The sequence below is a fragment of the Meles meles genome, chromosome 13 (assembly GCF_922984935.1).
Source record: "Meles meles chromosome 13, mMelMel3.1 paternal haplotype, whole genome shotgun sequence".
Classification (NCBI taxonomy): domain Eukaryota; kingdom Metazoa; phylum Chordata; class Mammalia; order Carnivora; family Mustelidae; genus Meles; species Meles meles.
Window position 1 is genome coordinate 24,746,815 of NC_060078.1, and position 10,987 is coordinate 24,757,801.

Sequence of the window (10,987 nt, forward strand, 5' to 3'; positions counted from 1 at the left end):
TAAAAGTCATTTCCAGCTTGACCACGCCACCACACTTTCCACAAAGCCACATCTCGTCTGAGTTCCTGGCCTTGGTCAGGGTTCTGAAAGGAGCCACAAATGTGTAGTCTCCGAGTGGGCACTTGTTTGTAAGTATTTATTTTCCGGAGCCCACTCAGGAGCCAAGAGAAGCTATAGGCTGTTATAGAGGACGGAACAATGAGTCAAAACAACGCCTCCCCACTTTTACACTAATGCATGGGGGAAATCCCCGGAACACTAGTGTTTGATTATGAATGGAGATTGCTTTGGGGGTGAGCGGGCTGATGTTGAAAGGCCAGCAAAGAAAATTTGGAGATCCTGGCTTGGTCAAAGCACTAAAACCCACTGGATAATCATGGAATTCCTTCCCAGGAAATCTTTCATAAATGATTTCTGCAGCAAAGATATTGTTGAAAAGTATTTATTTACACTATAGTCATAAACCATCCATTATCTGAACTTCAGTTAGTGGTTTTTGCGTTAGAATAAATCATTTATATTTCCACAACTATTAAGAGCTAATAACCAAACAAGTCAGCTCCAGTAATATTATTTACATTCTTATCTGCAATTCGACTACAAAGGTAACACTTTTAAGTCACAAAACAGAGCATACAAAAATATACTTTCTAAAAAAAAATCCAAATATTAATAGGCAGAAATATACAGCCATACTAAACCCAGGGAGTGATTTTTTTTTTTTCTATAGTAAGGCAACCCATTTACATGCAGACCCTGTAACATTGTCCACATCACACAAGGCACCGAGGACACTTCCAACACGACTGCATGCATCCTAGTTTCAGAGAATATATGTACATCCCCCTTTAAATAAGTTAACCTCTGACTCATTGTGAGAGATCATAAATGCTTTACTTTTTTTCCCAAAGGTTCAGAACTTGGAGAACAGTGCACATCAAAAATACACAAAATCTGAGTGGATATACACTGAAAAAATAGTCTCTCCATTTCTCAACTCAAAAAGGAGCAGATATTGCTATGTCCCTCCCATCACATTGCACTTCCATTCTCTGAGTTTATAATACATACTGCTTAAAAGGGTGAACGACTAGATAAGCTCTGATTCACTGTTCTAGGGCCACAGAATGCAGCATAAAGGCCATGCTTCATTCACTGTACAGAATCCCCAAATCAGTCCCAAGCCATAAAGTGCACATCAGCTTTCCTTCTTTCTGCTGCCCCCACCTGAAGGGAGCAGCATCTCCCAACCTACTGTAGAAGTCCAATTGGGACATCCAGAGTCAAAAAATGGGACAAAAATGGGACAAAATATGAGAGAGCGGGGGAAGCAAAACCTAGTCAAACAACCCTTTAAAGCAGGGTCAGGCCTCAGCCCTCTAGGCCAGGGGCCCCCACCAGACCCCCTTCCGAGCCTCCCCACTCATTAACTTGGGGTGAGAGTCAACTCACCTAAGAGAGACTAAAGTGGCCTAAGTTTCGGAAGGACCTGCTTCTAGGTGGAAAGGGGGCAGTGCTGGGCTCCACCAAGGCCCTTGGCCCAGGGAGGGGAGAGAGGGGCAGGACAGGGTTGGTAGTGTTTGTTGTGCAGCTCGAGTGGACCAGGGGACGAAGGGCCTCCGGAGCCTCAGGGAGCTGGTGTGTCAGCCTGAGTCTCATCTCAAGGTGTTCGGGTCCGAGAGGAGCAAGGGGCCAGAGATCCTCCACCAAGAGTGCCGCTGGTGCTGCCGCACAGGGGCCCCCCAGCCTGCGCGCCCCCGGGGCACGAGGCCGTGGAAGCAGCTGGCACGGCTGAGGAGGGGGCACTGCTTTTGCGCTCCTTCTGTCTCAGATGGATCTTGGTGTGGCGCTTCCTCTCATCACTCCTGGCAAACTTGCGGCCACAGTAGTCACAGGCGAAGGGCTTCTCGCCCGTGTGGGTGCGGATGTGGGTAGTGAGGTGGTCACTGCGGCTGAAGTTGCGCATGCAAATCCGACACTGGAAGGGCTTGTGTCCCGTGTGGATTCGGATGTGTCGGGTCAGCTCGTCAGAGCGGGAGAAGCGGCGGTCACAGCCTTCTGCTGGGCATGGGTAGGGCCTCTCGTGCACTGGGGTCTTGCTAGGCCTGTTGGGGTACTTGCGAGGCCTCAGAATGGGCCGCAGCGGCAGGTGGTGGGGGTTATAAGCGGCGGCTGCAGCAGCGGCTGAGCTGCTGCCAGGCAGCCGGGGTCCCTCACTGCCTCCACTGGCCCCTGGCCCTGTGGCCCCAGAACTGGGGCCCCCCAGGGTAAAGTTGCGAATGGTGGAGAGTGGAGTGAGTGGAGGAGGGACTCGCAAGGAGTCCAGAGGGCAGGGAAAGGGTTTGCGGTCTGGGCCAGCTGTACCATGTAGGTCTCTTGGACACTGTGGTTGGAAGAATCCAGGATAGTCTGGGATCATGGGAAAGAGACCGGGGTCCGTGGCTGGCTTAGGGGAGGGGTAGGAAGGAGGTGGTGGGTAGGCCAGAGAGGAGGAGCTGGAGGTGGTGGCTGCTGACAGGAATGCCGAGGGGTCCTGGTAGATGTCTCCTGCACAGCCAGAATAAGGAGGAGGTGGCGGTGGAGAGTACAGTTGGTCCAGGTCAGGCTGGGTCTGAGACATGGTGCACACACCCAGGGGTCCTGTGGCCAGTGGGTTGGGGGAGGCAGAGGTGACGCTGGACGAGGCTGTGGTCGAAGCTGGGGAGGTAACCCCTTGCAGGATGCCTGCACTCACAATATTGATGATGCCTTCTGGGTAGCAGCTGGCACCAGGGTACTGGGGGTCAATGGAGAACTTGCCCATGTACGTGAAGGTCTGGTTTCTAGGTGCAGAGACGGGAGCAAAGCTGCTGGGATATGGGAGATCCAAGGACCTCTTCTCTCCGGTCATGTCAATGTTGATCATGCCATCTGGGGAGGGAATAGAAACAATGGAGGTGGAGCAATAGCAATGCAGCCAAGAGTCCCTTGTTATCTCCTCTCAACATAGGTCCATTCCCAAATCCCCAAATCCTATCACAGCAGAGTTGGGGCAGAGTCCAACAGGTGGGAGAACTGCAGACCAAAGACAGTAAGAAGAGGGTAGCCCAGGATCCCGCTGGCAGCCAGTGACAGTCTGGGACTCAAACTTCCTCCAGGAAAGCCAGGATGAGCTACTCCCAACCCCCCCCACACAGCCATCTGTGGCTCTCGTCCCCAATAAAAACACCCAATAATAGCAACAACAATATCAAAAATCCCCCATCTGCCTGGAAATTCTCTCCCTCTCCTTTGTCTGGGGGTCTCACGGCTGCGGCTCCAGGGCAGAAACTAGAGATTGATCCCAGCCAGTGCCGCCCAAGAGAGGGGAGCCTGAGAAAGAGATCAGCGATTTCTGGCTGCTACCCCTCCTCAGTGCCTTCCCTCCCTCCCTCTCCCGCTGCGCTACAGCTGACGGCTGCTGGAGGGTATGGGGCGCTGCAGTGGAAGGAATCGATAGGTTTCCTTCCTTTCCCGACCTTCTCAGCCTTGTCCAACACCCGCACGCCCCAGCCCAAGGCCAGTAGCGGAGCTTCGAGGAAGGAGCCGGGACCGCGGCGGACCACTTTCCACTGCATCGCCAAGGAAACCAGCGGCGCCGGTGCCCCCGCGGGCCTCCTTCGGCAGCCAGGGGGCCGCTTCCCGCCGTTGCCCTCCCTCCTCCTCCTCCTTCTTCCCGCCTCGCTAACCCCCTCAACTTCGCGGGCGGCGCGCAGGTGGGGGCGCTCCTTCTGGCCGCTCCCGGAACGCGCTCGATTTTTCCCGGGGTCGGTTCTGCCCGGGAGGGAGCGGCGGACGCTTTCCTCTGGCGCTGCTCCGCCGCTCGGCTTTCCAGCTCTCCTCCGGAGCCCCGAACTTTCTCGTCACTTTGTCCCTTCCCCGGGAGAGGGGAGGCTTGGGTACCGGGGGCCCACGAGCCGGCACAAGCCCGACGCCTGGTCGGGCACCTCTTCTACTCTCATCCCCGCGCCCGCCAGGGGCTGGGCGCGCCGCGGCGCACGCACGCTCGCTCCCTGACGACCTGGTGCATTTGCCCGCGCACCCAGCTCCAGCGATCCGGTCCTTGCTCCCGCGGGCTTCTCCTGCACCCGGTTGGGTCAACACCGTCCACCTCGCGCCCCAACCCTCTCCTCCAAGTCCTGCACACGCACCGCACCCCCACCCACCACCTTCGAGCCGCGTGGGTCCCAGCCCGCGAAGGAGGCATGCGGCTTACCTCCGGCCACTCCGTTCATCTGGTCAAAGGGGCCTCCCAGTTCGGCATTGGGGAAGATGGTCACCGACGTGGCGGCGAGGTCCTCCACCGGGTAGATATTGTCAGACAGCTGGTGCACAAAACCACTGAGAGTTACTGGGATTTTGTCTACGGCCTTGGCGGTCATCATTTGCTCCTCGCACAACTTGGAGACCCAACTCCCTCTCTACCTGGAGCGTCAGAGAAGCCGTTTTGGAGAGGGATTGGACTGAGTCTAAGTTGGTATCTCCTTTTGCCCTCCACGCTTAAAAGCAACCACAAAAAAAAAAAAAAAAAAATCCAACAGAAATAAAACTAGCAAACAAGTTGCTGTTTTTTCTAAGAAAGAAGAAAATGACTATTTGCCACTGACTTTCTCCTGTATTCCGGCTGGGAAGCCAGGAGTTGCTGGTGTAGTGTTATTATAACAGTCAGTGTGTCCCCTCGCCGAGCTATTAATCAATTGCTGCTCTCTCGGTTAGACGGAAAGTGTTGCTGTAAGTATTTATGGGCAGGTCCTCAATGCCCGTGACGTCGCTGCCCATATATGGACTGAGGAACAGGGCTGGGCCAGGCGGCTTCTTGCCGTCACATGGCCGATTTGCATACGGGCTCGGCAGCGCGGGCTCCGCCGGGCTCGCGACTCCCGGCTCTCAGCGGGGAATCGCTAGGGTCTAGGGCGCACAGTCCGAGGCCCAGTCCCCATCCAGGGCGCAGGGCCCAGCTGGGAGCGGGCGCGCCGCGAGTCTGGCTCAGGCCACCCGGGAAGAGCTTGCGGGTCCTAGCTGCGGCGAGGCCTCCCCGGGCGGGGAGGAATTCCGGTTCTCCGGGACTTTCCAAAAAAGGCGAAGATCCGGTGTCGGCGGCTCCGCCTCCCCAGCCCTTGTTTGGGAGCCATTCCGGAAAATTAAACTTCGGAAAGAAACCGAGCGGAGCCGAGACACTACAGTCAAACCCCTACTCACTTTCTTGGCAGCTCAAAACCGCAAGCAAAAGGAGGCACCGAAGAAAAAAAAAAAAAAAGCTGCATGCATTCACGGAAGCTGACTGTTTTTTTCTGAATTACTTGGTGGAAAGAAGTGGCTGGTGATAAGAGTGAATGCGGTATTGCTTTTTTGGAAAGTCTGTTCTATTTATACAGGAGCGAAAACGGAACAGGTTTGGGGTTGTTTGTTTGTTTAAGTATTTCGGGCATCTTGGGGCTGGGGGGTAGACCCTAGGAGGAGCAGAATAACTGCGGCGAGCTTCGAGAGAAATCCTCAGCCGGAGACACCCCCCCTTCCTCTGCCCGCGCGCTCCCCGCCCCCCTTCAGCTGCTGAGCTGAGCGGGCGCCCTTCCCGGCGCGTCTGGGCGGTCGGCTGTGTGGGGGCGTCCAGATGGAGGCTTGGACACTCACCCTGCCCCGCCGCGCACACGCACACACACTCTTACACTCACACACGCTCCACTTCCGCTACACACACTCCCGCCCCCGCTGCCTTCTTCACACACCCACTCGCACACCTTACGCTACACACCTCCCTGTTGACAGCGCGCCGGGGCGCCGGCCTCGCCAACAGAGCGCCCAGTCCGCCAAGCGCGCGCCGGGGGTTGCTGCACTGGGTACCTTGCCAAGACACCCCTCCTCACCTTCTCTCGCCGAACCGGCAGCCCCCGACCCCCGAACGGCTGCACTCGGCGGGTACGCCCTGCCCTCCCCGGAGCCCTACTCCACAACAGGCACATTTGGAAGAATCTTGTTGCTTTGCCTCGCCAAGAACCACCTCGGTGAGCCCAGCGAGGTCCCGAGTGACAGCAAACAGCGTCGCTAAGGCCAATTTCAAGCCATCACCCCCACACGCGTTTCCCTTTTCGAGTAAAAAATAACAACGACAACAACAACAAAACTGTCCCGGATGGAAACCTTCCTGTTTAGTTCCCAAAGCAATTTTTAAAAAACTTTCCAGAGGTCCATAAAGCGGTGGGTTCTGGCTCGCTGCATGCACCACTCCCGCCTCGCATCCCACCGCCGCAGCGCTCCCGGCTTGGCCCGGGCCCCGTGGGAGGCTGCTCCCAGGCCCGCCACCGCCTGCCTGGTTCCGTTGCGCCCCAAAGCCGCCAAGACCTGGGATGGAGCGCGGGGGTAGCCTCTGGGGCCTGGCCGGGCCAGGCCCTTTCCCGCCCCCAGCCCGGGACGGCCCCAGCCTCGTGGGGGCCCGGGCGGGCGAGAACCACGACGCCACGCCGTGGATGAAGCTAGGCGCTGCAGGCGGCTCTCCCGCCGCTCACCTGCCGCGGCCGCTGCCGCAGCCAGCCCGCTCCCACCCGGACTCCCACCCGGGCGCGCGCGCGGCGGTGAGGGCCCCGGGGGAGGCCGGCAGCGGCTTCTGCTCCTCCGCCCAAGCGTCGCGTTTTTCCCCCTGCCCGCCGCGGAATCATCTTCTCGAGCGGCCGGCCACTCTCCTGACCAAACGCCCAGAAAAAAATTGGGAAAGTTTACCGCTCGCACTGCGCGCTCTTTTTCTAATTGGAGATAAAAATAAAAGGGAAAGGAAGGAAATCATAGCGACGTTAGTGCCCTTGTAGATACCCCACCCTCGGTGTAAACGTCCCATTTCTTATTTAAAAAAAAAAAGAAGAAGAAGAAAGAAAGAAAAGAAAGCTGCGCTCTTACCACGTGCGCCAGCCCACTCCGCCTGCGCTCCGGCCGGTCCTGCGGCCCCCGCGCTGACCACCGGCAAGACGACGCCTCGGAGGGGAGCCCGACTCGCATCTCCAGCCTTGAGTCCGAAAGAAGGCGGGGTAGGGGGGAGCCAAATTATGCAAATGTGGGTCGTGGCAGCGGGACTCGGGTTACGGCCCCCGCCGGCCTCGTAGGTGAGGCACCCGCACGCACGCAGCAGGCGCGGGCGCGGCGACTGCTAGAGCTTCGCTCCTCTCCACGCACATGGGCGGGCGAGTCGCCGGGGCCGCCCCGCGGCGGGTGCTGCTGCCAACCCCGCCGGTGGCCACCTCGCGCCGCCCGGAGGGGGAGCTCCTGGACGCCCGAGTGCCGGCTGAGAAGGGCGCAAAGGGCCGGACGCAGGCTGGGGGCGGCACTGGCATAGAAGAGACTTGCGGTCCTCGCCTGTTACCCTTCCCGAAGGAGGAGGCTGAGTTTGGGGGTGAGGCCGGGAAGGGGGCCCCACCGAGGAGAGGCGGGCTTGTCTGGCCCGTCTGACAAGCGCATTAGAGTGCGCAAGTGGGAGTGACTGACCCTCTGGAATTATCCGGAGCTTTTCAACAACTCAAAACTCTCTCAAGAGCTATACCCTGTCAAGCCCGCGGTGTGCCTGGGTGGACTGGGGGCAGGGGGCGACCCAGAGCAGCCGAGAGGCTCCGCCGGCTCCCGGGAAGACACCTGGGACCAGTCCTGGGAGGCCCTCTCTTGAACCTCTGCTGGAAACGGGTCAGTAGATACTTCCGGTAACCACCTTCTTCTTTTTCTTCTTTTTTAAAGAATGCTAATGGAACGAAGTCTAGGCACACTCGTTTCAAGCGAGCCGCTCCGTGGTAAGTAATAAGAAAGCTAAAGTGACTTGCCTAAAATCTCGCAGCTGATCAGTGGTGGTGTTCAAACATGCAGCCTGCTTTCGGACTCCAAGTACAGTGTTCTGGTCGCTACATCCTTCTCTGGGGTGGGGTGGGGTGGGGTGGGATGGGGGTGGGATGGGGAGGGGGGGACCCAGCTCGGGAAAGGGAACAGCTCTTTGAGGACTGAGAGACTAGCTCGGCCCACTAGAGAAGAAACAGGTCACCTGCGCCAACTTCATCTCTTTTCTTTGGCATTTCTGAGGAGAGGAGAGCTGAGGTCAGGGCTTTCAAAGGGCAAGGGCCGCAGGTCCGTCATGAACGCACATCCCTCCCCCAGGGTGAAGGCAGAATTTGAATTCTTGGGCTCTCTAGACCTATGTTGTGGATCGAGTAAGCAGGCTGGCACAAAGCCAGCATGCTAATAGGCCCTGTAATAGGAGAACTCAAGCGCACAGTATTCTTCCTGGAGGGTGTAAGTGAGGGAAGAAAGAAGTATAGACAGAAGAAACTCCGCAGGTGTTTACAGAGCCCATACAGTGCTGGGAAGGAGAGAAGCAAGGGAGAGGGTGTGTGGCAGTTGGGATGGAGATGTAACCTCTATTTTTAGGCACTTGAACTTACTCTGATCAAAAAACTGAAAGAGCCAACTATTACAAATAAATTGATTCCTAAAATCACCCCTCCCCCCAAAAAACTTAAAAAAAAAAAAACCCTAAACAAATAAATACCTTTCTTTAAAATAGAGTTGTCAAAATGCCTAAGTAGATGGGGCACTCCAAAATGTGGCAGGGTTATTAATGCCAGATTCAGATGTGCTTTGTCCTGAATTCCAGACCCAAAAAGTAAAAGGGCAAGGAGAGTAGCAGTTTGTGGGCTTGCCCCTGCAAGTGGGGGTTGGGGTGGGAGGGAGGGGCAAGGCTGGCAGCCTGAGGTTTCAGGCTAGCCCTCAGGGTCCCCTCTGTAAGTGGCTTCCAGGTTCCCCCGCCCCCCCCTCCCATGATGTGGACTGAGGCTCACAATCAGCCATGAGGCATATCACAAATAATGTGTTAATGTTTGCATTTTGATTTATTAAGAAATACTTTTAACATCATCAGAGGCCAATCCTATTGCAATGTTCTTTTCACTCACTCCCATTCTAATGCAGCTACCGGAGTGGGAATCAAAGGGGTGTCAGAATTGCTCCTGACTGCAAACACACACAAGATTATAGCTCTGAACTCGAATGGCATAGGACATGTGCATCTCAGTGAAAATCAGGCTGATTGCCAACTCTGCCATCCAGCCAGGCCTTTCCTAAAGGTGCCCCTGTGTACTGAGAAAACGGATAAATCATTCCCCACATTCAACATCTCACTAAGCATCTGGTAATCCCAGAGACTGTAAACCAAGCACAGATTATGCCAATCAGTGTTGCTGGGAAGCCTGAGAGAAGCATTGCAACTGAAATTGTTTTGTTGGCGCTAATTGTCTGGTGAGGAGGAAGTAAGAGCCCTGTGATCTCATTTTGTAACAGCAGCAACACTGGCTTAAGCAGGGGGTACTCAGCTCACCCTCAAGGGTGACCCATCAATAAGTCAACAGATATTTCTTAGTGTATGTGCTGCCAAAGCACGTGTCAACAGATATTTCTTTTTTTTTTAAGATTTTATTTATTTATTTGACAGAGAGAGATCACAAGTAGGCAGAGAGGCAGGCAGAGAGAGAGAGAGAGAAAGAGAGGGAAGCAGGCTCCCCGCTGAGCAGAGAGCCCGATGTGGGACTCGATCCCAGGACCCTGAGATCATGACCTGAGCCGAAGGCAGCGGCTTAACCCACTGAGCCACCCAGGCGCCCTCAACAGATATTTCTTAAGCACCTGCTATGTTTCAAGAGCTAGGACAAACCCTGGGCGTACAGTGGTGCCTAAAACCAGGCCTGGTTCCTGTCCCCATGGAGCTGGCAATCAATCACACAGATGTACACCCACAAACAACGACAGTATTTGACCCCAGTGAAGGAAAAGGACAGAGGACCCAACTGAGCCTAGAACGTTGAGGAAGGCTTCTCTAACCCAGGATCTGAAGGATGAGCAAGGTATTGAGGAAAGTTCAGTGGAGAAAGCATTCCCAGGAGAAAAAAGCAGGTGTGAAAAGGCCCCTATGTGGGAGAAAGCAGAGTGTATTTATTTGTAGAATGAAGAGGGTGGAAACCTTTAGTCCACCTTTCATACCTAGTGCACTGGGGCTGAGGGTTACCTTCCCAAGCCATATGCCAGCCCCCCCATCCCACCCCCAAGAGATTTTTAAGCTCTACAAGAGCTGTCCTTTTTCTCTGCTATTATCTTTTCTGGCTAATGACAAGGGCATTACAATTTTAAATTTTGCGATTTTTTTTTTTTACCAGTCAGATTCTGCAAACGAATGAGAACATGCCAACAAGATTTCAGCAGAAAGAGGGAACATAGACAGAAATGCTTATTGACATCAGTATTGTGTTTCAGTGACAGTCTTAATGAAATAACATTCCTTATTTGTCTATTTCTCAATCAGGAAATGACAGGCCAAGTGAATTTTGTCCCATTGAAAATGAAAAAACTGGAGAAGGGCAGCCTCCCTAGTAGAAGCACGTCATGTCAAACCTACTGATCACTTTACCCCTGCTGGCAAAAAAATAAAAAGCAAATCGGTGCCTCATTTATCACAGTTGTTGAAGACGAGGTACCTACCAATCTGTGGTCCAGGTTAATGAGTTGTAGTCTGTCAGTTTGGTCACAAAGACTCAAAGTAAAACCTCCATTCCAACCCCCCCCTTTTTTATGTCTTTAAATGTTAAATCTTTCAGTTTATACGTTTAAATCTATGAAAAATGAAGTTCAATGTAACTGGGGAATTCCTGGATTTTTTTTTCCATACACATATCTGTAGCCTGCTTACATTACCAGGTTATGGAAAGCAATTTTCCTTTTTCCAAATAATGTCAAAATTCCTGCAGAAGCTTTCTTTTTATGTTGAGAATGGGACGGGGCCAGTCACTGCATCCAGTTGTCAAAATAGTTGCTTTGCAGCATTTAAACCAAAAAATAAATAAATAAATAAATAAATAAAATAAAAATCAAACACTTCATATTTCAATTTAATAATCTTGACGACAATGGCCACCATTTCTTGTGGTTAAGATTATGAGCTTTGGAGGCCCAGATG

At 54.0% G+C, this 10,987-nt stretch overlaps 1 protein-coding gene and 1 long non-coding RNA gene across 4 annotated transcripts; one reads left to right on the forward strand and one right to left on the reverse strand.

Moving 5' to 3' along the window:
* Window positions 1-471: 471 nt before the first annotated feature.
* On the reverse strand, window positions 472-7,005 carry EGR2 (early growth response 2). Of its 3 annotated transcripts, none has more exons than XM_046026354.1 (3): window positions 6,907-7,005; window positions 4,235-4,343; window positions 472-2,910 (listed from the first exon to the last, which is right to left on the reverse strand). In XM_046026354.1, exons 1-3 carry the CDS (start codon window positions 7,003-7,005, stop codon window positions 1,661-1,663), a joined length of 1,458 nt encoding a protein of 485 aa, XP_045882310.1. In that variant the 3' UTR covers window positions 472-1,660. The 3 variants fall into 3 exon arrangements, with proteins under 3 accessions (XP_045882310.1, XP_045882311.1, XP_045882312.1); XM_046026355.1 differs by lacking the exon at window positions 6,907-7,005 and adding an exon at window positions 6,522-6,604; XM_046026356.1 differs by lacking the exon at window positions 6,907-7,005 and adding an exon at window positions 5,883-5,950.
* A 306-nt stretch (window positions 7,006-7,311) lies between these two features.
* Window positions 7,312-10,684, forward strand: LOC123954910. The gene is made up of 3 exons (XR_006821184.1): window positions 7,312-7,396; window positions 7,732-7,784; window positions 10,337-10,684. It is a non-coding gene; the product is annotated as an uncharacterized LOC123954910 (long non-coding RNA).
* Window positions 10,685-10,987: the final 303 nt, after the last annotated feature.

Coding starts and splice junctions, on each gene's coding strand:
- EGR2 (XM_046026354.1), bottom strand. CDS start 7,005: ATGCGAGTCGGGCTCCCCTCCGAGGCGTCGTCTTGCCGGTGGTCAGCG. Junction 4,344..6,906: donor GGAGTGGGCTGGCGCACGTG/GTAAGAGCGCAG, acceptor TTTGTGCACCAG/CTGTCTGACAATATCTACCC. Junction 2,911..4,234: donor GATGAACGGAGTGGCCGGAG/GTAAGCCGCATG, acceptor TTCCCTCCCCAG/ATGGCATGATCAACATTGAC.